Source organism: Oncorhynchus mykiss, chromosome 1, assembly GCF_013265735.2.
Source record: "Oncorhynchus mykiss isolate Arlee chromosome 1, USDA_OmykA_1.1, whole genome shotgun sequence".
NCBI classification, from domain to species: Eukaryota; Metazoa; Chordata; class Actinopteri; order Salmoniformes; family Salmonidae; genus Oncorhynchus; species Oncorhynchus mykiss.
In genome coordinates this window covers 6,558,446-6,585,426 of record NC_048565.1, presented here as the reverse complement: position 1 = coordinate 6,585,426, position 26,981 = coordinate 6,558,446, and the positions used below count along the sequence as shown (strand labels likewise).

Sequence of the window (26,981 nt, the reverse complement as noted above, 5' to 3'; positions counted from 1 at the left end):
TGCAGCGATACGCCATCCCATCTGGTGGGCGCTAAGTGCGACAAACATTTGTTTTTCAACAGGACAATGACCGAAAACACACCTCCAGGCTGTGTAAGGGCTTTTTGACCAAGAGGGAGAGTGATGGAGTGCTGGGCAAACCATCTTCTAACGAACCAGTGAATCGTAGGACCAATGAAACAGGGGCCCTCCTTCCCTAGTGTGGTAATTCTAGAAGCCAGGAGGAAAAACGGAACTACTGGCACTGAATCGGAGGTTGAGGCTGTTTCGTAAAAAGTTTAAATAATGAGATGAAGATAGCATGTTTACTGAAGACAGTGAGATGTTCAATTGATTGTCTTTCTTACCAGGAGGGAGGGAGGGAGAGAGAGAGAAGAGAGAGAGAGAAAAAGAGAGAGAGAGAGAGAGACAGAGAGAGAGAGAGAGAGAGAGAGAGAGAGAGAGAGAAAGAGAGACAGAGACAGAGAGACAGAGACAGAGAGACAGAGAGAGAGACAGAGAGAGACAGAGAGACAGAGAGACAGAGAGAGAGAGAGAGAGAGACATTTTAAACCGGCACATTACTACTGTCAAATTAAATGTGGTATCTAGCCTACTTGAGAGAGGCTGGTGAACTTTGGCCTTACCAAAAAGAGTTCATGACCTACCACCATTTCCAATATGAAATCATCCCAACATTTAGAACCTGTGAAAGCCTGTGAGTAGTATCTTTAGCCATTCAAGAGATCCATTAAATGAAACAAAAAGGCCTAATTCAGATTCTTCTCTTTGAAGAGTGCACTTAGCAATGCTTCACACCCTTAAGGGGGAAGTGAACGAGTGCCCACTTTGGGGAGGAGAGAATCGTGACAAAGCCCCTATGGTTCTGTTAGATAATATGTCTAATGGTTACCTCATGGTTGTACCAGATGCCACCCTGTAAGTGCCGAGCTGAAGTTTTCCCATAGGTACAGATCTAGGATCAGTTTCTCCATCTAACATTCACCATTATTGGGGAAAATGCTAAACTGACCCAAGATCAGTGTCAAGTGGCAATTTCACCCAACACCACCCTGCCTGTTTTAATTATATTTTTATTTCACCTTTATTTAACCAGGTAGACCAGTTGAGAACAAGTTCTCATTTACAACTGCGACCTGGCCAAGATAAAGCAAAGCAGTGCGACAAAAACAACAACACAGAGTTACACATGAACAAATGTACAGTCAATAACACAATAAAAAATAAAATTATAAAAATCTATGTACAGTGCGTGCAAATGTAGAAGAGTAGGGAGGTAAGGCAATAAACAGGCCATGGAGGTTAAAATAATTACAATTTAGCATTAACACTGTGTTGATGGATGTGCAGATGATGATGTGCAAGTAGAGATACTGGGGTGCAAAAGAGCAAGAGGGTAAGTAATAATATGGGGATGAGGTAGTCTGGTGTGCTATTTACAGATGGGCTGTGTACAGGTATAGTGATCGGTGAGCTGCTCTGGGGGAGATATAAGACTAATGCTTCAGTGATTTTTGTAATTCGTTCCAGTCATTGGCAGCAGAAAACTGGAAGGAAAGGCAGCCAAAGTAGGAATTGGCTTTGGGGATGACCAGTGAAATATACCTGCTGGAGCACATGCTACGGGTGGGTGCTGCTATGTTGACCAGTGAGATGAGATAAGGCAGGGTTTTACCTAGCAAAGACTTATAGATGACCTGGAGCCAGTGGGTTTGGCAACGAATATGAAGCGATGGCCAGCCAACGAGAGCATACAAATCAAATCAAATTTTATTTGTCACATACACATGGTTAGCAGATGTTAATGCGAGTGTAGCGAAATGCTACAGGTCGCAGTGGTGGGCGTTGGTGACAAAACGGATGGCACTGTGATAGACTACATCCAGTTTGCGTGTTGGGGCCTATTTTGTAAATGACATTGCCGAAGTCAAGGATCGGTAGGATAGTCAGTTTTACGAGGGTATGTTTGGCGGCATGAGTGGAGGCTTTTGTGCTGGTCAAGGGCAGTTAAATCTGGGGTGAACCAAGGACTATATCTGTTCTTAGTTCTACATTTTTTTGTACGGGGCATGTTTATTTACATTTTGAAGAGCAACCAGGCATCCTCTACTGACGGGATGAGGTCAATATCCTTCCAGGATACCTGTGCCAAGTCAATTAGAAAGGCCTGCTCGCCGAAGTGTTTTAGGGAGCGTTTGACAGTGATGAGGGATGGTTGTTTGACCAATGACCCAGTACCCTCGCAGGCAATGAGGCAGTGATCTCTGAGATCCTAGTTGAAGACAGCAGAGGTGTATTTAGAGGGCAGGTTGGTCAGGATGATATCTAAGAGGGTGCCCATGGTTACGGATTTAGGGTTGTACCTGGTAGGTTCCTTGATGATTTGTGTGAGATTAAGGGCATCTAGCTAAGATTGTAGAATGTCCGGGATGTTAAGCAAGTCCCAGTTTAGGTAACCTAACAGTACAAACTCTGAAGATAGGTGGGGGGCGATCAATTCACATATGGTGTCCAGGGCATAACTGGGGGCCGAGGGGGGTCTATAACAAGCGGCAACAGTGAGAGACTTGCTTCTGGAAAGGTGGATTTTTAAAAGTAGAAGCTCGAATTGTTTGGGCACAGACCTGGATAGTATGCGGGCTAACTCCGTCCCCTTTGGCAGTCCTATCTTGTAGGAAAATTGTATAGTTAGGGATGGAAATTTCAGGATTTTTGGTGGCCTTCCTAAACCAGGTTTCAGACAAGGCTAGGACATCCAGGTTGGCGGACTGTGCTAAAGCAGTGAATAAAACAAACTTAGGGAGAAGGCTTCTAATGTTAACCCACCTGTCTGGTGCTGTGGCAATCCAGGAGGTCGTTGCTGACGTAGGCCTGCAGTACCGTGTCCCTCTGCTCACCTTGGAGAGAACGGGTCAGTCTCTGGGGATAGGAGAACACACAAGGTGATGACACAGACAGGCAGACAGACTGGAAAACAGACAAATAGACAGGCAGGTAGGCAGACAGACCAGCAGACAGGCACAGAGACCTAGAGACACAGAGACACAGAGACAGAGAGTCATCGATGCACAGAGACAGACAGGCACAGAGAGAGAGAGAGAGACACAGAGTGAAAGGGAGACACAGAGAAAGAGAGGTGGAGAGACACAAAGACACAGAGACAGATATACATAGACATAGACAGATAGAGACAATGAGACAGAGACACAGAGACAGATATACACAGATACATAGAGACATAGAAACATAGACAGAGAGACACATGGAGACAGAGACAAAGAGACAGAGGAACAGAGACACATGGAGACAGAGACAAAGAGACAGAGAAACAGAGACACATAGAGACAGAGACAAAGAGACAGCGACATAGACACAGAGAGACAGACACAGAGACATAGAGACAGAGACAAAGAGACAGAGACATTGAGACAGAGACACATAGAGACAGAGACATAGAGACACATAGAGACAGAGCAGTAGCAGTAGGCCTAGGCATGTCCAGGCTGTCTGACTGACCCAGCACAGGGCCTGGAGCAGCAGGGCCTTGAGTCTGTCTGATCCCCCCAGCAAGTCTCTCTTCAGCTTGTCATAGTCCAGAGAGGGCAGCAGTGGCACCTCCTTAGGCCTCCTGTATAGGGGAGATGGTGGGTGTTTTTCACAAACTATCTGCTGTAGTTTGTATTTATTTTGGATTCCCATTAGTTCCTGCCAAGGCAGCAGCTACTCTTCCTGGGGTTTATTATGGATCCCCATTAGTTCCTGCCAAGGCAGCAGCTACTCTTCCTGGGGTTTATTGTGGATCCCCATTAGTTCCTGTCAAGGCAGCAGCTACTCTTCCTGGGGTTTATTATGGATCCCCATTAGTTCCTGTCAAGGCAGCAGCTACTCTTCCTGGGGTTTATTATGGATCCCCATTAGTTCCTGCCAAGGCAGCAGCTACCCTTCCTGGGGTTTATTATGGATCCCCATTAGTTCCTGCCAAGGCAGCAGCTATTCTGCCTGGGGTTAAGCAACATTAAGGCAGTTGTATACAATTAAAAACATTGCATTACATTACCCAACAGAATTCACAACACATTAAGTGTGTGCCCTCAGACCACTACTCTTACAACTACATACAATAAATGACCAAAAGTATGTGGACACCTGCTTGTCAAACATCTCACTACAAAATCATGGGCATTAATATGGAGTTGGTCCCCACTTTGCTACTATAACAGCCTTCACTCTTCTGGGAAGGCTTTCCACTAGATGTTGGGAAATTGCTGTGGGGACTTGCTTCTATTCAGCCACAATAGCATTAGTGACTTCGGACACTGATGTTGGGCGATTGGTTAGGTGGTTAGGCCTGGCTCGCAGTCTGCGTTCCAATTCATCACAAAGGTGTTCGATGGGGTTGAGGTCAGGGCTTTGTGCAGGCCAGACAAGTTCTTCGAAACAGACCTCGACAAACCATTTCTGTGTGAACCTTGATTTTTGCACGAGGGCATTGTCATGCTGAAACAGGAAACGACCTTTCCCAAACTGTTGTCACTACGTTGGAAACACAGCCCCAGACCATTATTCCTCCTCCACCAAACTTTACAGTTGTCACTATTTATGCGGGCAGGTAGCATTCTCCTCACATCCGCCAAACCCAGATTTGTCCGTCGGACTGCAAGATGGTGAAGAGTCATTCATCACTCCAGAGAACTCATTTCCACTGTTCTTGAGTCCAATGGCGACGAGCTTTAAACCACTCCAGCCGACGCTTGGCATTGCGCACGGTGATCTTAGGCTTGTGTGTGACTGCTTGGCCATGGAAACTTATTTCATTAAGCTCCCGATGAACAATTATTGGTGCTGATGTTGCTTCCAGAGGCAGTTTGGAATTCGGTAGTGAGTGTTGCAACCGAGGACAGACAATTTTTTACGCGCTTTAGCACTTGGCGGTCCCGTTCTGTGATCGTGTGTGGCCTACCACTTCGCGGCTGAGCCGTTGTTGCTCCTAGACATATCCACTTCACAATAACAGCACTTACAGTTGACCGGGGCAGCTCTAGCAGGGCAGAAATTTGACGAACTGACTTGTTGGAAAGATGTCATCCTATGACGATGCCACGTTGAAAGTCACTGTGCTCTTCAGTAAGGCCATTCTACTGCCAATGATTACATGGTGGTGTGCTCAATTTTATACACCTGTCAGCAACGGGTGTGGCTGAAATAGCCCAGAATCCACTAATTCGAAGGGGTGTCCACATACTTTTGTATATATAGTGTATCTACAACACAAAATCCATGTGTGTACAGTGTATACAGTATGTTATCGTGCGTGTGTGTGTATGTGTGTGTCTGTGCCTGTGTGTGTGTGTGTCTCTTCACAGTCCCTGCTGTTTCATAAGGTGTATTTTTATCTGTTTTTAAATCTGATTCTACTTCTTGCATCAGTTACTTGATGTAGAATAGAGTTCCATGTAGTCATGGCTCTATGTAGTACTGTGGAATAGAGTTCCATGTAGTCATGGCTCTATGTAGTACTGTGGAATAGAGTTCCATGTAGTCATGGCTCTATGTAGTACTGTGGAATAGAGTTCCATGTAGTCATGGCTCTATGTAGTAATGTTGCCCCTCTGTTCTGGTCTGTTCTGGACTTGGGGACTGTGAAGAGACCTCTGGTGTCATGTCTTGTGTGGGGGTATGTATGGGTGTCTGAGCTGTGTGCCAGTAGTTCAAACAGACACCTCGGTGCATTCAACATGTCAATCCCTCTCACAAAAAGAAGTAGTGATGAAGTCAACAATCTCTCCTCTACTTTGAGCCAGGAGAGATTGACATGCATATCTCCGTGTACATCTAAGGTCCGGCCGTGCTGCCTCGTTCAGGAAAAATAGTAATTTTCCTTAGCCCCTCTTTGTGGAACCTAGTCCACAGTAGTCCAGGTGAGACAAATCTAGGGCTTGTAGGACCTGCCAGTTCACTGTGATGGTAAATCCCAGGTGATAGTAAACTAAGGACAGTTCACTGTGATGGTAAATCCCAGGTGATAGTAAACTAAGGACAGTTCACTGTGATGGTAAATCCCAGGTGATAGTAAACTAAGGACAGTTCACTGTGATGGTAAATCCCAGGTGATAGTAAACTAAGGACAGTTCACTGTGATGATAAATCTCAGGTCATAGTAAACTAAGGACAGTTCACTGTGATGATAAATCCCAGGTGATAGTAAACTAAGGACAGTTCACTGTGATGGTAAATCTCAGGTCATAGTAAACTAAGGACAGTTCACTGTGATGGTAAATCTCAGGTCATAGTAAACTAAGGACAGTTCACTGTGATGGTAAATCTCAGGTCATAGTAAACTAAGGACAGTTCACTGTGATGGTAAATCCCAGGTGATAGTAAACTAAGGACAGTTCACTGTGATGGTAAATCCCAGGTGATAGTAAACTAAGGACAGTTCACTGTGATGGTAAATCCCAGGTGATAGTAAACTAAGGACAGTTCACTGTGATGGTAAATCCCAGGTGATAGTAAACTAAGGACAGTTCACTGTGATGGTAAATCCCAGGTGATAGTAAACTAAGGACAGTTCACTGTGATGGTAAATCCCAGGTGATAGTAAACTAAGGACAGTTCACTGTGATGGTAAATCCCAGGTGATAGTAAACTAAGGACAGTTCACTGTGATGGTAAATCCCAGGTGATAGTAAACTAAGGACAGTTCACTGTGATGATAAATCCCAGGTGATAGTAAACTAAGGACAGTTCACTGTGATGGTAAATCCCAGGTGATAGTAAACTAAGGACAGTTCACTGTGATGGTAAATCCCAGGTCATAGTAAACTAAGGACAGTTCACTGTGATGGTAAATCCCAGGTGATAGTAAACTAAGGACAGTTCACTGTGATGGTAAATCTCAGGTCATAGTAAACTAAGGACAGTTCACTGTGATGGTAAATCCCTGGTGATAGAAAACTAAGGACAGTTCACTGTGATGGTAAATCCCAGGTGATAGTAAACTAAGGACAGTTCACTGTGATGGTAAATCCCAGGTGATAGTAAACTAAGGACAGTTCACTGTGATGGTAAATCTCAGGTCATAGTAAACTAAGGACAGTTCACTGTGATGGTAAATCTCAGGTCATAGTAAACTAAGGACAGTTCACTGTGATGGTAAATCCCAGGTGATAGAAAACTAAGGACAGTTCACTGTGATGGTAAATCCCAGGTCATAGTAAACTAAGGACAGTTCACTGTGATGGTAAATCAGTTAATGTCTTATGGAATTAAATATACCAGTGAGCCCATATTAAACTAAGAAGTTTATCTAAAGCGATGTAATGTAATGTAATCTAAGGCAAGGTCATGTAATCTAAGGTAATGTTTTATTTTTTTATTTTACCTTTATTTAACTAGGCAAGTCAGTTAAGAACAAATTCTTATTTTCAATGACGGCATAGGAACAGTGGGTTGACGGTCTAGGAACAGATTTTTACCTTGTCAACTCGGGGATTCGATCTTGCAATCTTCCGGTTACTAGTACAACGCTCTAACCACTAGGCTACGTGCCGCCCCCAATGTAATCTAAGGTAATGTAATCTAAGGTAATGTAATGTAGTAATGTAGACTAAGGTAAGGCAATGTAATCTAAGGTAATGCAATGTAAAGTAATGTAATCTAAGGTAAAGTAATCTAAGGTAATGTAAAGTAATGTAATCTAAGGTAATGTAAAGTAATGTAATCTAAGGTAAAGTAATCTAAGGCAATGTAAAGTAATGTAATCTAAGGTAATGTAATCTAAGGCAATGTAATCTAAGGTAATGTAAAGTAATGTAATCTAAGGTCATGTAAAGTAATGTAATCTAAGGTAATGTAATGGGACTCCTGCACACTGTGTGCCATTTTTAACATTTATTAAGTGCTTTTTTTCAATATGACATTTTCCCCCAGCAGGTTCCACAGAACAACTCAATGAGGGGACTTACTGAGGTACAATAGACGCTCGTAGCAATGAGGAAGCCTGGGAGAGAGAAAGACAAATTGTAGTATTAGAGCAAATTGTAGTATTTTAACATTTCACCCACAACACCATCCCAGTGACACTGAGATTACTGACATATTTAGAGTCACTTGTTTTGTGTTTTTAATTGATCATCTTTTGACATAGAAAAGATGCCAAAACATAGGGGGTTTGTCCGTGTCCAGCAGAAGAGGCATGTTCTTGCTCAGCTGTCTCATACTTACCCAAGTTTCCCTCGTCCTCCTAAAACAACGGTGGCTAAGTTAGGTTAACTGATGTGCTAACGGACGGGCAGGGGTTCATGCGTGTGCAGGTTATGGGTTTTGTCACATGCACAATCCCTGGGCGTAACCTACGGCAACAGTGCCCATGCAATGAGTGACAGGGACACTGTCCAATCCAATGAGCAAGGAGGAACAACAAAGGGGCGAGGTGTTAGTAGTGAGCAGCAACCAATTCCTTTCGTGTTTCAAGAATTGCTGCACCTGTCCTATAGGCCTGGTATTGTAAGAGAGCTGTGGACGGAAACAGACCTAAAGCTAAGGCTTCGGCTGAGGTTTCAAAGTACTAATTAGTGTGTTTCCAACTGAAATCCAACCTCAAAACTGGATGATCAGCTTGAGGAAAAGGTCAGTGAGGTGACCCATATCATTTCTGCCGTTGGTGTAGCTAGAACGTGATTGGGAGAAAGACTTGTCTTGGATTCTACTTTCCAAAAAAATGTCTGTTCCCATAAATGCATGAAGGGCTGGCAGGTGTTTATGTCATGTTCAGCCTGTGACATTTGACAGAGGATTTACTGTGACCAGTCTCCTACAGCAACTTCCACCAGAGAGGACATTGAGATATAGGAATGTTAAGGAGATTAGCCTTTCCCATGAATTCGCCTCTGTTAGTTTAATTGCCCCAAAACCCGAACTGAAAAAGGACGACAGGAACTTTAGGCCAGAACATGCAATGTGGTTACTTAGAATGGGACAGGAGTATTTTCAAAAAAAGGCAAGAAGACTATCAATTTTCGTCGATATTCCTCTTCCTTTTGGCCTTGTACAGCCTATTAAAATGGAGGTCATTGACTGACGAAAGGTTCTTGTTTTTAAAATAAAAAAACAATGTTTAAATGGTATATCTAAAATAATATTGCAGACAGTGGAATTAAATTCCCACACACAGATTGCAGAAACAGTTCATGTAGCATCTTTAACGTCGTATCTCTTTGTTATGCCTAATGGAGAAGACCCATAATAAGCCATTGTTGCACTTACTATTTGACAAGTAGGTTTAATATGTGCATCCTAATATAATTCAAGGTATTTGGGTGGACTGTCTGAGTTTTAGTTTCTCCCCATTAGGCAGGTAGACACAGTGAAATCTTTTGAGAGCCATCTATATTAAATGGGAGAAGACTACGATAATTACACCGCAATTATGGTGTTGCATTCCAATGGAGAACAAAGTCATTCTCTGTGTGGCTGTGGAAGAGGTTGACCCTAACTGGAAATCAACAATAGCTTAAAAACGTAAGTTCCAGTTGAAGGCTATTATGCAATTCTCTGCTTTTTTAATTTCCTTTTTTAAATATATAATTTTTTTTAATAGTTCAGACGTTTTTCTGCTACTTTTCCCTATCTGGTTTTGCACTCCTGCATGGGAAAAGTGCTTAAAATAAGAAGTGAACTGGTATCATCATTCTTCTTTAATTCTCATAGGTCAGTTGGGACCAATGTTCCCTCTAAGCTGCGGCACAGCAGAAATATCAGCCCATGGAGAGAAGCAAGAAATGAAACCTCACTCAACTTTCCAGAGTTTTCCCCTGTTAGTTAACACTATCAATTCTCTTTACAGTGGCAATTGTGATCGAACCAATACAATATTAGCCACTTTCAATGCAACACACCAAGACAAAACGAACTATGCAAAAGATTTTGTAGAAGGCAGAACGCTTCAGAGTAGGATTCTACGGCATTGACACACACGACTCAGCCCGCACTCTATACTCTACACAGACCGGTGTGGCATAACAAACCAGACCTGCAGTAGGCCTATATGCAAATAGACAATTTTCATATATGGATCTGTACCATTCACTTTGAACTGGACTGTGTTTACAGCATGAGTGGTTGTGGGTAGACGCGCTTGTTTCGAGATCAAAGCTGAGAGCTGCATGTAGCCACGTGTGCACATTTTGTTAATGTCCTTTGCTCGTTAGTGAGTTATTAGCTCAGTTATAGATCATTTGTAGTCAGCAATAGGGGAGTGATTGCTTCCTACAAGAGCACAAAACGACATCTTTGAAAAGCGAGGCAGGTAAATATATATATATATGTTTTGTCTTAAAAGGGGCAGTGTTGTATTTTGAAACAGGCTTGAATAAACTAAGTAGCCAATAGGCAGAGGGTAGCATAATGTGTCTTTCTCTGTAATAATGGTATGGGAATAATGATGCATTTTATTTTGTAAAGTGGTTTCTAGCATTAAACAACACAACGACGTTTTCAGTCACCTCCTTGTCTGAAGGACAAGGTAGAGCCTCAGTGTTCACAGTAAAACTGTAACTTAAAGCAGGTACAGCCTCAGTGTTCACAGTAAAACTGTAACTTAAAGCAGGTACAGCCTCAGTGTTCACAGTAAAACTGTAACTTAAAGCAGGTACAGCCTCAGTGTTCACAGTAAAACTGTAACTTAAAGCAGGTACAGCCTCAGTATTCACAGTAAAACTGTAACTTAAAGCAGGTACAGCCTCAGTGTTCACAGTAAAACTGTAACTTAAAGCAGGTACAGCCTCAGTGTTCACAGTAAACACACACTGGGAATTTTGCAGCAGACCTGAAATTTGCTCAGTGCCGAATTATTTTTGAGGGAACATTATGTTGGGACTTGTATAAAAAGAAACAGAGAGGGCTGAGATCGATGTTGTCATACGTACAAGTGGCAAATTACCTTCCTGCCGGTATAGCCGACAGAGAGATGAGATGATGGCAATCTATGGACGGGGAACAAGTGGATGCTTAATGAAGTCGCTGGCTAAAACCACAGAGGTATTTCACCAAACAAGCTGCATCCTCGCCAGACAAAAAGGGACCCATTCTTACGCGAAACAAGGACAAACATCCCATTAAACGAATCTAATGAGAAGTAGAGAAAAAACACTGGAATACTGGGTCAATACAAGGAGCCATGTAAAGGTATAGGGGAGAGGAAGAGAGGTGGAGAGGTGGAGAGAGGGAGAGATAGACCGACAAGGCAAGGTGCGAGCAAGACGGGAGAACGGGGGGGGGGATGACAGCACAAAATGGATGAAAACTTCAGTAAAACTTACATATCCGTCATCATAAGGACTCATAGAGTAATATCCCTTCGTGGACAGACAATCACACAGAAACATACACACACACACACACACACACACACACACACACACACACACACACACACACACACACAAAGAAAAGAAAAGAAGCAGTTGAATTGAAGAAGTCAAAAAACACACAAGCTAACAGATACACTAAACTAGGCCAGTTCAAACCAAAATGAAGAAGCACATCAGGGATGTGGTCAGGACAACATTGAACGTGAGGAAACGGATCTATTGGATTGGATGTACTGTATAGGTCCATTTCAATGATATGAGAGTAGAGGGTATCATCAGAACACATCAGCCAGACCACCAAACATAGAACAAACTAGTTTTTTTTTTTTGTTCCTTCTTTCAGAAACACAACAATTGCCTAGTGGACCTCGGCGAACACATACACATGTGATGTACCCTATGTATGTCGTGCAGATACGTACAGTACACTACCACGCAGGCACCCACGTTGACAAGTGGAGTGACAGAGCCTTTGGCTGGAGTGGGTACAGTACATTTTGGTGCCGAGTCAACGGAATGAGTCATTCTGTTAAAACCTCCCAATGACATGGCACTTTCGTATCAACCTTCTGCATCAGTACAGCATACTACATAACGTTACAGTATATCGTATCAACCTTCTGCATCAGTACAGCATACTACATAACGTTACAGTATATTACGTAAAGGACGTTATCATCTCGCTCAGATTTTAGATTCAAGCTGTGGGGTGTGCTTGTGCGTGTTCTGTTTTTGGGGGGTGACGTCCTTGAGAAACTCGGAATAAGTCTCAGACTGAGGAGTGCTGCTATATTAACAGCAAACTGTTGTGAAAACGTAACAACAAAGTCAGGTTTATGCACTGGAAATACAGTATTATATAATTGGGTTCTAACTTTCCTACTTGGTTAACCTTTAGTCCTACCAACGTGAGGCTAAAGAAATATAATGTTTTGCTACATAATGCTATGTCAAGTGTAAAATAATAAAAATAAAAAATAAATCTAATTTTATTGGTCATCATACACGTGCTTAGCAGATGTTATTGCGGGTGTAGAGAAATGCATTAGAAAGTAATTCGCTCAGGAGAAAGTGGAGAGGCTATACTGTAGAAAGTACACTACCTTTCCCCATAAAATGTTTCTTCTTCTACTAAAAACGGCTCTACAGTGCTCATGGGAAATGGAGTGTTTCCTCATCAGTGAAGGGCGGTGTGTGTTGTCACTCACAGTGCCAGGCCTGGTGAAGTCGATGCTCTGCGCCGCACTCTGCCTCAGCTGGCTACTGAAGAGACGCACACACATACTCTGGAGGTATTCTGGGGAGATCTGCAAAAACACAACAGCATCAGAACATCCCAACTGAGCTCTGAGAGGAGGGAGGGAGGGAGAGAGAGGAAGGGGGAGGGAGGGAGGGAGAGGAAGAGGGAGGGAGGGAGAGGGAGGGGGAGGGAGAGAGGAAGGGGGAGAGAGGAAGGGGGAGGGAGGAAGGGGGAGAGAGGAAGGGGGAGAGAGGAAGGGGGAGGGAGGAAGGGGGAGGGAGAGAGGAAGGGGGAGGGAGAGAGGAACGGGGAGGGAGAGAGGAAGGGGGAGGGAGGAAGGGGGAGGGAGGGAGGGAGGAGGGAGGAAGAGGGAGGGAGGGAGGGAGGGGGAGGGAGAGAGGAAGGGGGAGGGAGGAAGAGGGAGGAAGGAAGGGGGAGGAAGGGCTTGCTATTTTTGTGTATGTTGTGAGTGTAGCCTAAAATCAGTCATCACGATGTAAAATGGTGCTATTATACTGTTTGCGTGTGTGTGTGTGTGTGTGTGTGTGTGTGTGTTTGGTTTTATTATCCTTGCGGGGACCAAAGACCTCACAAGGATAGTAAAACAAGGAAAATTCAGACAAATGGGGACATTTCGCCAGTCCCAACAAGGAAAAAGGCTATTTTAGGGTTTGTGGTTAGGGGTTATGGAAAATATAATTTTGAATGGGAATCAATTGTTTGGTCCCAACAAGGATTGTAAAACAAGGAAAACTCGGACAAGTGGGGACATTTCGCCAGTCCCTCAACACGGTGGCTCATCAGGTGTGCGTGCTTAGTCCCCTTCTGTACTCCCTGTTCACCCACGACTCCAACACCATCATTAAGTTTGCTGATGACACAACGATGGTTGGCCGTATCACTAGCGACGACGAGACAACCTTTAGGGAGGAGGTCAGTGTGACCTGGCAGTGGGGTGCCAGGACAACAACTCCTCCCTCAACGTAAGCAAGACAAAGGAGCTGATCGTGGACTAAATCACTAAGGAATCATGTGTGTTGCGTGATGCCTGTTTCAAAGGGATTGTTGTATCTGTAGCCTGGGTAACAGTCTGTCGGTGCTATCATGCCACTCATTGTCATGCTAAACAGGCAAACAAACTGGGATTCGCCCCCCCCCCCCCCCCCCTCAAGTTGAAATCGAATCCAAGGTGATTTTTTGCATACACAGATTTTCAGACGTTATCACAGGTGTAACTAAATGCTTGTGTTTCTATTCTAACTCCAACAGTGAGTGCAGTAATATCTAGCAATACAATAATACACACATAATCCCAAAAAGTACAAAACAAGATATTAAGAAATATCAGAACGAGCAATGTCAGCGTCCGTAATATATATATATATATATATATATATATATATATATATATATATATATATATATATATATATATATATATATATATATATATATATCAATATATACACACAGAGTGTACAAAACATTAGGAACACCTGCTCTGTCCATGACATAGACTGACCAGGTGAATCCAGGTGAAAGCTATGATCCCTTAATTGATGTCACATGTTAAATTCACTTCAAATCAGTATAGATGAAAGGGGAGGAGACGGGTTAAAGAAGGATTTTTAAGCAACTCAATATTAGGAAGGTGTTCTTAATGTTTTGTACACTCAGTGTATACATGGTGTGTATGAACAGTATATGAATAGAAAAGGTGTGTACAGCAGTAGTTAAATAGGATGAGCCATGACTAGAATACAGTATAAAGTGGGTAAAACAGTATGTAAACATTGTTGACAGATCTGGGACCAGGCTAATATAACTTGTACATGTTAGGCCCTACCATTTTCCCACTGACTGTAGCCTCCAGAGAGTCCACCAGCTCGGCAGTGACTCCTATCAGGTTGTGGTGATCGGCCTGCATCTTATTGAACCTCCTCATGTAGCTGCTGGTCCTCTTCTCTGCTTCGGCCAGCTGCAGCTGCAGCTGCTGTATGGTGTCTGTAAACACATATAGAACACACACACACACACAAACAAACACAAAAATAGAATCAAAACAGTCACACACATAAGCACACAAACATCTAGCAATTATTTAAGTCCCATAGCAGTAGAATGACTAGAATGGGAATCACCATTCAAGTCAATGAGGCCATGATGAATGGACTGGAGGCCATGAAGCACAGCAGCAAGTCAGTAATAACCTACGTCTGTGATAGCTAATCAATAACCAGAAGAATACCTCAATCACCTTGTTAACCAGACAGTTAATAAGCTAGCTAGCTAGTTCAGTGAGCTAGCTAACACTGTATAAACCATCGGGGGAAAACAAAATGGTTGACTATAGTAAAGTATTCTATATAATATACATCTATATTTAGTAAGCACACACTTATGTGTATAACTAGGTGTATAACTAGGCTTAGTTTGAACTTTCACATAGCTAGTGCAATCGGCCCAGGGTTCAATTTGTGGTTCATCAACAGTCAATTTAGCTGACATTTCAAAAATGTCAATGCAAATTCCATATTACCATGGCAATTCCATCATCAGTTGATAACAATCCAAAATTACCCTGGCAACTGTACTGGCTGACATGCATTTAGGTTACAGTATTAACTCATGCATTTGCAGCATCAGTATGTGTCCGTCATTGGCTCTAACCTTCAATATTGAGATGTGTGTATACCACGTTTACTCAAGGATAAGTCACAACACAAGGAATCGTGTAGTATGTATGATGACTCATGATGCTCATTCGGCACAGTCTACAGTAGGGTATTTTGTCAAGTGAAAGAAGTGAAAGAATTCCACATACGTGTTTAGACAGTGACAGGTATGAAAGTCTATCTGATGTTAAAAAAAAATAATAATAATAACATGCTCTTTAGAAAAAGACTGGAGAAGGACAATGATGGAAATAGAATGACAATAGAATGGAAAGCATATATTATATTTCTATGGGTACAATCACCTTTGGTGTTCCTTCCGCCATCCTTCTGCGTTAACACCCACGTCAAAGAAACAATACACGATCGTATTCGGTATCGCTTGCCGTGCGGCAGCAGAGACAACAGTCTATCACATTACTGAGACATTTTCAACATTTGCAAAGGATATACTGCCTCGTTATATCTGACAGGTGTTTGTCTTTGCAAGTGAAATGACGGCCGCCTTTCAGTGTTTGTTAAAAGGTACGCATCACAAGCAGGAAAAAAAAGGTAGAACAGTTTTTTTTAAAGGCAACATTGGTTGGTAAACACTACCAGTACTAATGTCCATCAGGCCGGAACAGCGGAGAGGAGGAACTCCCACGCAGACAGTAAACAAGCTTTGTCGTCTTGACTGTTGGGTAAAGGCTGGGCTCCATAAATATTATGATAATATTATAATCCTGAAGGATTTTCACGGCGGGGGGGGTTAATAAAGGTAAAGGTTTAATGACGTGAATGGACGAGAAAGGAAAATCTATCCGTTGTGTTTTCATATGAAAGCTACAGTTGTTCTGATGTCATCGCCTTATCCAATTCTCTCACTTACTTGCCCCTACACCATTATAAGGGTCAGAGGCGGGATCAGATGGGGTTTTTTTGCACTCGAACAATAGCCCGGCTTTCACAATATCAAAATCGACATAATGCTTGGGGAGGTTGCTGGATGGTATACAGTCGAATGATTGCCTGAATCTTAACCGTCACTTTAGTGGCTGAAATTAAAGCTTTTTATTGGAGTCTTGAATACGCTTCGCAGATGAGAGCAAGAGCTAGCTGTATTTGGAGTGGCTTGAATCAGAGAGTCATTCTCAGGTTTTGTTCCCCCCCCACTTACTAATTTCTTATTTTTTTGTTGAGTCCTTTTCTCTCTCTAGAATACGCTACAGGACTTCCACTTAGCATTCACTGATGCCTCAAACGTTTCTAAGCCATCTCTGTAACTAAGGATGGTAAAAGCATTCTTTGAATACAGAGAACCTTAGGAAACTGGCCAATGGCTACTTGGGCAGAGTGAGAATAGAGCGTTACTACTTGAACAACTGTTGGTTAACACCTCAGTTCCTCTGTTTAGGAGGAAACTAAGTACAATGCCCTGATAATGGTCGTTTGAGACTGAAATAAATCGTTGTTGTGCACTGACTGTAAAAACTCTATTCTCAGACTATGAGGAGTCGAAAGTATCGAACGAAAGTTAGTGGTCAATTTTGTCATTTAAAAAAACTGACACAGGCATTTTCCCACCTCTTACGCCAAGGTTGGTCATTTAGCTGTCTAACATCAGCTCACTTGAGCTGAGGTGGGAGGGTTGGAAATAATGTAGGTATGTCTTTAAAAACAAATTCTTATTTTCAATGACGGCCTAGGAACAGTGGGTTATCTGCCTCGTTCAGGGGCAAAACGACAGATTTGTACCTTGTCAGCTCGGGGATTCGATCTTGCAACTTTTCGGTTACGAGTCTAAAGCAATAACCACTAGGCTACGCTGCCGCCCCAGCGGCAAGGACTGGGAGACTAGGATCAGGATCAGGATCAGGATCGAGGGAAAGATGAACGGAGCAAAGGACAGAGAGATCCTTGATGAAAACCTGCTCCAGAGCGCTCAGAACTTCAGACTGGGGTGAAGGTTCAGCTTCCAATGGGACAACGACAAAGTCTCTGAATGTTATTGAGTGGCCCAGCCAGAGCTCGGACTTGAACCGAATTGAACATCTCTGGAGAGACATGAAAATAGCTGTGCAGCGACGCTCCCCATCCAACCTGACAGATCATGAGAGGATCTGCAGGGAAGAATGGGAGAAACTCCCCAAATACACATGTGCCAAACTTGTAGCGTCCTACCCAAGAAGACTATAATCTGTAATCGCTGCCAAAGGTACTTCAACAAAGTAGTGTATTTAATACATTTGCAACAATTTCTAAAAAACTGTAAAGTAACAAAATGTGAAAAAGGTCCAGGGGTCTGAATACTTTCCAAATGTACTGTACATTTGCCTGTTTGTTTGTTTACCTTTCCCCCTTTCTCTTTATATTGGATATTTTTTCCAGCTCTTGTGAAAGCTGTAGCTGTGCGTAAAATCCTCCGTACTCTACGTTGTCTTAGGTCTAACGTTATATGCCCACGGCAACGGGGAGCAATTATGGTGCCTGTAACTGTATTTATAACATTTAGCCTATTTAAAACAAGTTGTTGTTTCGTTTTTATTTTAATTCGATTTAGGTCTAATCAATAGTGAATTGACAACCATGCTTATTGTTGAATGCTTATTGACCATGTTTGGCTTAGCTCAGACATAAATAATTTTACACTAGGCCTATATCAGTGTTAATCCTATGTTCATTTTTTATATAGTTTTTATACTGAAGCCATGCAATTAGCCTACTTAGAACAATGTGGATTGCAAACATGCTCAACATATTTCTGGGATTCTTTTATTTATTTATTTATCCGTTATTTTACCAGGTAAATTGACTGAGAACACGTTCTCATTTGCAGCAACGACCTGGGGAATAGTTACAGGGTAGAGGAGGGAGATGAATGAGCCAATTGTAAACTGGGGATTATTAGGTGACCATGATGGTTTGAGGGCCAGATTGGGAATTTAGCCAAGACACCGAGGTTAACACCCCTACTCTTACGATAAGAGACATGGGATCTTTAATGACCCCAGAGAGTCAGGACACCCGTTTAACGTCCCATCCGAAAGACTACACCCTACACAGGGCAGTGTCCCCAATCACTGCCCTGGGGAATTGGGATATTTTTTAGACCAGAGGAAAGAGTGCCTCCTACTGGCCCACCAACACCACTTCCAGCAGCATCTGGTCTCCCATCCAGGAACTGACCAGGACTTTTTTGGGGAGTTTTTTTTTTATCGTCTGGAGCTGAGAATTTTGGAAGCCAATTCTGAGACCAAAAATCTGAACAGATAAACACATATTTGTTGGAGAGGGGAATTGCATTCAATCAAATTATTAATTTCCAATGATTTCCCGCCCGTAAGGTGCCACTATTTTATTTATTTAACCTTTATTTAACTAGGCAAGTCAGTTAAGAACAAATTCTTATTTACAATAACGGCCTACCGGGGCACAGTGGGTTAAATGACTTGTTCAGGGTCAGAACAACAGATTTTTACCTTGTCAGCTCAGGGGATTCGATCCACCTACTGGCCCAAGACTCTAACCACTAGGCTACCTGCCGCCCCACTAGTGTATATAGGTTTTACTATATGATTTTATGCTGTGAACGTATGTTGTAAACATTTTTTTTTTAATGCTGCTCAGATTGCCCTTCCTGGTGTGACCTCAGCTTAACTGAATATGGGTCACATTTAATGATTCTTGTCAAAAGGATACATATAACGACAGGAGCCGTGGCGTGTCGGACACTTTCAGTGTCACAGTCAGGAACTTCTCCAGCTCTTGCTTCATCTCTGGAATCCAGGACTCCTGATAACAACATACCATAGCATAACATGGGTAGTTAGTGAAGTACAGCACATTTATTCATTCATTCATTCATTCATTCATTCATTCATTCATGTGCCCAATCAGTGCCCCGCCCTTCATTGCTTTTTGGTTGTTACATACTGCTAATGTTGATATGACATGTATATGTGAGTACGTTCAGGGACAATGGTGTCACCTGGAAGAGATCTCTGAAGGAGGGGTGCACCATAGGGTTGGGCACGAAGGGGAGGGCGTAGTAGGGTAGGAACTCAGTGGTCTGACTGAGTGCTGCCCCTCGCGTCTCCAGGTAGTGCTTGAAGTGAGTGATCCTCACCTCAAAGTCTGCTCGGTCCTGTGGGAGAAACACGCTCATACAAAATTAATTGATTGAATTGATTTGGTAATTAAAAGTAGTGGGCTGCTCCAACTGGAGACAATATTGCTAAGACTATTGGACTATTGATATGGGACGGTAGTACTCTTGTTGTATACAGGCTCTGTATGTATTGACATGGGAGGGCAGTACACTTGTTGTATACAGGCTCTGCATGTATTGACATGGGAGGGCAGTACTCTTGTTGTATACAGGCTCTGTATGTATTGACATGGGAGGGCAGTACTCTTGTTGTATACAGGCTCTGCATGTATTGACATGGGAGGGCAGTACTCTTGTTGTATACAGGCTCTGCATGTATTGACATGGGAGGGCAGTACTCTTGTTGTATACAGGCTCTGCATGTATTGACATGGGAGGGCAGTACTCTTGTTGTATACAGGCTCTGCATGTATTGACATGGGAGGGCAGTACTCTTGTTGTATACAGGCTCTGCATGTATTGACATGGGAGGGCAGTACTCTTGTTGTATACAGGCTCTGCATGTATTGACATGGGAGGGCAGTACTCTTGTTGTATACAGGCTCTGCATGTATTGACATGGGAGGGCAGTACTCTTGTTGTATACAGGCTCTGCATGTATTGACATGGGAGGGCAGTACTCTTGTTGTATACAGGCTCTGCATGTATTGACATGGGAGGGCAGTACTCTTGTTGTATACAGGCTCTGCATGTATTGACATGGGAGGGCAGTACTCTTGTTGTATACAGGCTCTGCATGTATTGACATGGGAGGGCAGTACTCTTGTTGTATACAGGCTCTGCATGTATTGACATGGGAGGGCAGTACTCTTGTTGTATACAGGCTCTGCATGTATTGACATGGGAGGGCAGTACTCTTGTTGTATACAGGCTCTGCATGTATTGACATGGGAGGGCAGTACTCTTGTTGTATACAGGCTCTGCATGTATTGACATGGGAGGAGAGTACTCCCATATCACTGTTGTATACGGTGCATTTGGAAAGTATTCAGACCCTTTGCCTCAACAAATCTACACACAATACCCCATAATGAGAAAGCAAAAAACATTTTTTCAGAAATGTTGCAAATGTATAAAAAAAAATTTAAACAAATAAAAATATCACATTTACATAAGTATTCAGACCCTTTACTCAGTACTTTGTTGAAGCACCTTTGGCAGTTATTACAGCCTGGAGTCTTCTTGGGTATGATGCTACAAGCTTGGGACACCTTTATTTGGTGAGTATCTCCCATTCTTCTCTGCAGATCCTCTCAAGCTCTGTAAGGTTGGATGGGGAGTGTCACTGCACAGATATTTTCAGGTCTCTCCAGAGATGTTAGCTCGGGTTCAAGTCCGAGCTCTGGCTGGGCCACTCAACGACATTCAGAGACTTGTCCCGAAGCCACTCCTGCATTGTCTCGGCTGTGTGCGTAGGGTTGTTGACTTGCTGGAAGGTGAACCTTCGCCACAGTCTGAGGTCCTGAGCACTCTGGAGCAGGTTTTCATCAAGGATCTCTCTGGACTTTTCTCCGTTCATCTTTCCCTCGATTCTGCCTAGTCTCCCAGTCCTTGGCACTGAAAAACATCCCCACAACATGATGTTACCACCACCATGCTTCACCGTAGGGATGGTGCCAGGTTTCCTCCAGACTTGGCATTCAGGTCAAAGAGTTCAATCGTGGTTTCATCAGACCAACAAATATGGTTTCTCATGGTCTGAGAGTGATTTGGGTGCCTTTTGGCAAACTCCAAGCGGGCTGTCATGTGCCTTTTACCGAGGAGTGGCTTCCGTCTGGCCACTCTACCATGGAGGCTTGAGTGGTGGAGTGCTGCAGAGATGGTTGTCCTTCTGGAAGTTCTTCTCATCTCCACAGAGAAACTCTGGAGCTCTGTCATAGTGACCATGAGGTTCTTAGTCACCTCCCTGACCAACGCCATTCTGCCCTGATTGCTCAGTTTGGCCGGGCGGCCAGCTCTAGGAAGAGTCTTGGTGGTTCCAAAGTTCTACCATTTAAGAATGATGGAGGTCACTGTGTTCTTGGGGACCTTCAATGCAGAAATGTTTTGGTACCCTTCCCCAGATATGTGCCTTAACACAATCCTGTCTCTGAGCTCTATGGACAATTCCTTCAACCTCATGGCTTGGTTTTTGCTCTGACATGCCCTGTCAACTTTGAGAGCTGTGTGTGTGTGCCTTTCCAAATCATGTCCAACCAATTGAATTTACCACAGGTGAACTCCAATCAAGTTGTAGAGGCATCTCAAGGATGATCAACGGAAACAGGATGCACCCGAGCTCAATTTCGAGTCTCATAGCAAAGGGTCTGAATACTTATGTAATACTTATGTAAATAATTTTAAAAATATTTTTTATTCATTTGCATTAATTTCTAAAAACCTGTTTTCGCTTCATCATTATGGGGTATTGTGTGTAGATTGACGAGGGACAAAAAATATTTAATCTATTTGAGAATAAGGCTGTAACGTAACAAAATGTGGAAAAGGTGAAGGGGTCTGAATACTTTCCAAATGCACTGTACAGGCTCATTGATATGTTTATGTACTGTATTGTATTAACAACTTACGTTTTTTTAAACACGTGACCAAATAAAATGTACTCTGATTGGATAATACAAAAATAAGATTAGATTATCTATGGTGCACAACTTTCACAAATGCTATAGGTTGGTTATAGGTTATACAATTGCACTGGATAGGACCACCATTTTGGTTTCCTGGGAACCAAGGAGTTGTGAAGAGAACTTCAACCAAACGAACCAGTGTGAATGGCTTGTTGCTAAGGAAAGGCTGCATGGTGCAACGAGGCCATCTGTTGGCTGATGGTGATTTGATCAATTTTTTTTGCATGCTATTTTTCTCACCACAGAGATGAGGGAGCTGGTATGACAAAGTACACAAAGCCAGGCTTGTGCTAAAAAAAGAGCAACACTTAAGTCTATAAGTCTGATATAAGAGGTACAACGTTGAGACAGAAAACGGAATACACCAGACCAGGGTTCAAATAGTTATTTCAAGGTGTGCTCGATTGAACTTGCCTAGTGCAGTGGTTTTCAAGCAGGGGTACTCGGCCTATCCACAGCGGGTACTTAAAGAAGGACTCATGAGACAATAAGCCTTGTGGTAAAAATGTACATGAGGATGTACATCAGAGCTACTACGGGCAAAGCAAAAATGTCATTGGTGGTACAGTAACCGAACAAGGTTGATAACCTAAAGGGCAAAACTTCTCATCTTTGCATTCCATAATCAGGTTTAATTTCACACTCAATGTATTTGAAAGAAAACAAAACAGTATTTGAACCTGGGTCTGGAACTCATACTAAAACAGAATTAGAGCTTGGGTAGCTTCTAACATATATATATATATATTTTTTAAATTGCACATCCAACAGAGTGATCCAGTAAGCGGTAGTGAGGAGAGGCGTATTATACGTACATGTCTGCCCAAGTGGATTTTCAAGGGGAAGATGGTGAAGTGGACATGAAGGTAAAACTCCAGTTTCTGGGCGTGAGGATCACAGTCCCTGACCTCCAAAGGGACAAACTCTGTCCACAGCTCGAAGAACACCTTGAAGTCGCCGTCATCAAATGAGCTCAACAGGTCCTTCTGTAGGGATACACAGGAATGGGCTAGTACTATTCAAATAGAACCTATCATCTTCCATCACGGAATGTTGGAATGTCTCCTTTAGAACTTCGGAGTCTGTGGTTAGCATACTATTTGGGGTATCTATGACGAATGTCTGTCATTTCCGGCAACGACCATAGAATGCAGCTTTAAAAAATAAAATAAAATCCACAATTTACCTGGATAATCAGCGTTTTCGAGTCCCGAAGACTGTTGCCTCTGGGCTTTGGAACAACTTTCCCCTTGTTTTTACACTCCTTCTCAAAGTGATGAACTGTCTCTTCAAATTCACCATACTTCAAATACTGGTCAAGAAAAAAAAAAGAGAGAAGTTATAGTTTTCAATTCAGATTAAAACAACAAACACGACCTACTTTTATCCAAATACTACACAATTGCATGTTGTGACTGAGACTGAGTCGATGAAAATTAGACTGGTCCCAGGCGGGCTACATAGAATGACACTGGTGCATGCATGGCTGCATGGTTAGCAACATTAAGCACATTTGACTTGACACATCTGTGTTCGCAATGAGATGTCTTAAACCCTTGATTTCCCATAACCTTCATAATATACCCTTTTCCAATGAGATGCCATAGCCCTTTACAATCGTACCCATATACGGGTTGTAAAATGGTAGATTTGGGCACTGATAAACGCCTAAGTTGCAACACAGTTGCTTTACAGTAACATGCTATACATGACATCAGAGCTCTGGCAATGTGCTTCATTGTTTTTGACTGACAGCCGTTCTGAACTTGAGCACCGCACAACGAGAAGTTGCCCCCATCCCTCCTGCTGATTGGGCAACTATTGAACATGTTTGTGTTGTCTGAGTGAGTTGGGGGGGGGGGGGGGGGGATGCTGTAAATTAAGAGGACTCTTTGAATTTCGAAAGATGAGATGTTGAAGATTATAATAAATACCGCTTTGATGTATTTAGCTGGCTTGTATGACCCGTGCACTTCACATTTCCAAATAGTCATGTCATATACAGAGTCAACGTTTATGATCTCTATGTTAGATGTACAGTTACAAGACGACAGCTATGGAACCCGGACCTGTTCACCAGATGTGCTACCTTGTCCCGGACCTGCTGTTTCTGACTCGCGCTCTCTACCGCACCTGCTGTCGAACTCTGAATGATCGGCTATGAAAAGCCAACTGACATCTACTCCTGAGGTGCTGACCTGTTTCACCTTCTACAACCACTGTGATTATTGTTATTTGACCCTGCTGGTCATCTATGAACGTTTGAACAGCTTGGCCATGTTCTGTTATAATCTCCACCCAGCACATCCAGAAGAGGACTGGCCAACCCTCATAGCCTGGTTCTTTTCTAGGTTTCTTCCTAGGTTCCTGCCTTTCTAGGGAGTTTTTCCTTGGCCACATCTGCATTGCTTGCTGTTTCGGGTTTTAGGCTGGGTTTCTGTATAGCACTTTGTGACATCGGCTGATGTAAAAAGGGCTTCATAAATACATTTGATTGATGATTGAATTTGATTGACAAGCTAGGCCTACTCTGTCTGGGGTAGAAAGGACGTACCATGTTCAGATTCCTAATGATATCTCAGATGTAATTATTTGCAAAACCTTTTGTTGCAAACAAGACACACTGATTTGGCATTGGAGAATTATGATAAGAAATCACAGGCCTTTCTTTCTGTCTATTCTTTTCCTGTAAATTTGGTAATTTGTGTGTTATTAAAAAGGATTATGCTAATATGTAGAATTGCTTGACATTTTTATAAAATTAAATGTTTTCCTCTGACCTGCAAATACAATGATAGATTCATGCAATGATTTGACTATGAAGGAGATCTGCCCACCACTACCTACTCTTGTGTGAGGTGGTCTGTGAACACACAACCTTCTGGCCCGCAGCCCTCTATGCTATCAAAATTCCTGCGTTGCCATGTAATGCTTACAGGATGAAGAACAGTTTCAAAAACTGCATATCTAGGGCTCTGGTCTGTCCAAGAAGTGAGGTTAAACGATAGGGGGGGGGGGGGGGGGGGGGGGTGTCACTTGTTTAGGTAAAATATATTTTGCTTAAGGGAGGGCCATCCATTTTCATTTTAGAGATTTCCGATTTTCTCCATGTAATCCTTATTATAAATAAAGTTCATAGCCCTATCCATGTAGGCCAATTCCCGCGAGTGTAAAAGTTAATATACCGTTCCTTTCACATACCTCATTGATCATCCCGAGAAGATCAGCTTCATTGGCCAAGATGTCCCCCATCTCCTTTATCTTCCCGGAACTCATGTGAAGTTGTAAACACTGGCTAAAAGACACGGAAAGCATGCACTGGTTTCTCTGCTCATGACTTCACAATGCGAGTGTGAAATCCCAACAATACTGCCATGTCTGGATGGTTTTCAACACTGACATAATTGGCACAGCAGGCAGGCAGGCAGATTTAGCTTATTAGCTAAGGAGCTAGGTAGCTAAGTTACATAAGACAGCTCAGACCTGTGACTATATAGTTAGCTAGGTACTGATACTAACTACACAAGTCAAAGCTAGCTACACAAGACATAACCTGCCCTTCCTATCCATAGCTGGTTGTAACGTTCGTTGTTGATCAGCATTTACCTGACCTAGCTAGCTAACGATAGCTAATCATCCAAACATGTGGTAAAGTTATATAGCACGCACAACCTTACCTTTTTCACATCGCAGTCTACTTCGAAATATGAATTGATATTAAAACTTTAAATAGATGTATCTTTATTTATATGTTGACGAAGTGCAAGGTTATGCATAAAAACAAGACAGACAGCAAGCTAGCACATTAGCTAGCAACCAGACTAGGAAGACGCCTAGAATCCCTAGCAACCGAACTGTTGTGAAACTATGGCTGGAAAGTGGAGACAGATGACGTAAATGTCTTAAATAGCAGGGTATATGCTATTCTAAATCCTTGGGACGTCCCTACCCAATTTAAAGATGTAAAATGGTAAGGTTTCATGGTTAAGTAGACGGTAGGGTTAGGGTTTAGGGGTAGGGATGTCCCAAGGATCCCGGATAGCACTGACCAGAAAAGTAATAGGGAAAGAATATGGTTTTGGGATAACCACAGAAAATAATGTCTGAAGTTACAGGTTTAGGAGATTGTACACGTTTTGTTCGATAAGGTAATATTAGTCAGTTAACATGACCTTTATGAATTATGAATCCTTTAAGTGCTTAAAAGTTCACCAAAAGTGAAGTTAGCCGATGAAGATTATCTAGAACAAAATTTATAAAATCTCATAAAGCTGTGTTTACCACAGACCTTATCTTTTTTGCAATTATCCCCCCCAAAAACTACAAAAAAAACGTAATTTCCCCAAAGGCTTTGACCAACAAGCAATGGCAGAGTTTGTTGCCTTCAAAAATACACCATTGCTTTTGCTCTCTATATAAAAACAATAACAATGATAACCAAAGGAAGTTATATGTTTTGACGTATGTGAAATCACCACAGGAGGTTGGTGGCACCTTGATTTGGGAGGACGGGCTCGTGGGAAAAGCTGGAGCGGAATCAGTGGAACGGTAACAAATACATGGTTTGTGTGTTTGATGCCATTCCATATGCTCTGTTCCGGCCATTATTATGAGCCATCCACCCCTCAGCAGCCTCCACTGGAAATCACAACCCTTTATTTAATGTTTAATCCACTGGACAACTGTTTAGGAGGCTGGGACAGCTGCAGCTGTCGTCTCTGCACAGACACTTGTGTGTAGCATATACCCTGCCAGTTGATCAGTGAACTATTTCATTTTTTTTTTTTTTTTTTACATTTTGAGGTTGCATCTTTAGGTTGAGAAGAAGTTTAAATTACTTGGCTCAGTAAATAGTTTTAACACAGAAATTATCTTTTGGTTTTTAGTTCTAATAGCTTTTGAGTCAAGGTTCACTTTCAGAGT

General features: G+C 42.6%; 1 protein-coding gene across 4 annotated transcripts in view; it reads right to left on the bottom strand.

Moving 5' to 3' along the window:
- Positions 1-26,360, bottom strand: part of LOC110527749 (lisH domain-containing protein ARMC9) — a 92,729-nt gene extending 66,369 nt beyond the window's left edge. For 2 of the 4 annotated variants that reach the window (XR_005052830.1, XM_036985001.1), the window contains exons 1-13: positions 25,736-26,359; positions 25,260-25,353; positions 23,245-23,370; positions 22,874-23,044; positions 19,255-19,410; positions 18,966-19,058; positions 15,590-15,614; positions 14,456-14,613; positions 12,578-12,676; positions 11,319-11,354; positions 7,965-7,999; positions 3,517-3,628; positions 2,827-2,919 (exon numbers count right to left, since the gene is read on the bottom strand). Coding sequence is in view for 1 of the 4 variants with exons in the window: in XM_036985001.1 (XP_036840896.1) it covers positions 2,827-2,919; positions 3,517-3,628; positions 7,965-7,999; positions 11,319-11,354; positions 12,578-12,676; positions 14,456-14,613; positions 15,590-15,614; positions 18,966-19,058; positions 19,255-19,410; positions 22,874-23,044; positions 23,245-23,370; positions 25,260-25,334 (1,179 nt within the window). In the remaining 3 variants the exon portion in view is untranslated. Of the gene's footprint in view, positions 1-2,826; positions 2,920-3,516; positions 3,629-7,964; positions 8,000-11,318; positions 11,355-12,577; positions 12,677-14,455; positions 14,614-15,589; positions 15,615-18,965; positions 19,059-19,254; positions 19,411-22,873; positions 23,045-23,244; positions 23,371-25,259; positions 25,354-25,735 lie in introns of all 4 variants that reach the window. The other 2 variants (XR_005052837.1, XR_005052839.1) reach the window with 2 other exon arrangements.
- Between the last annotated feature and the right edge of the window lie 621 nt (positions 26,361-26,981).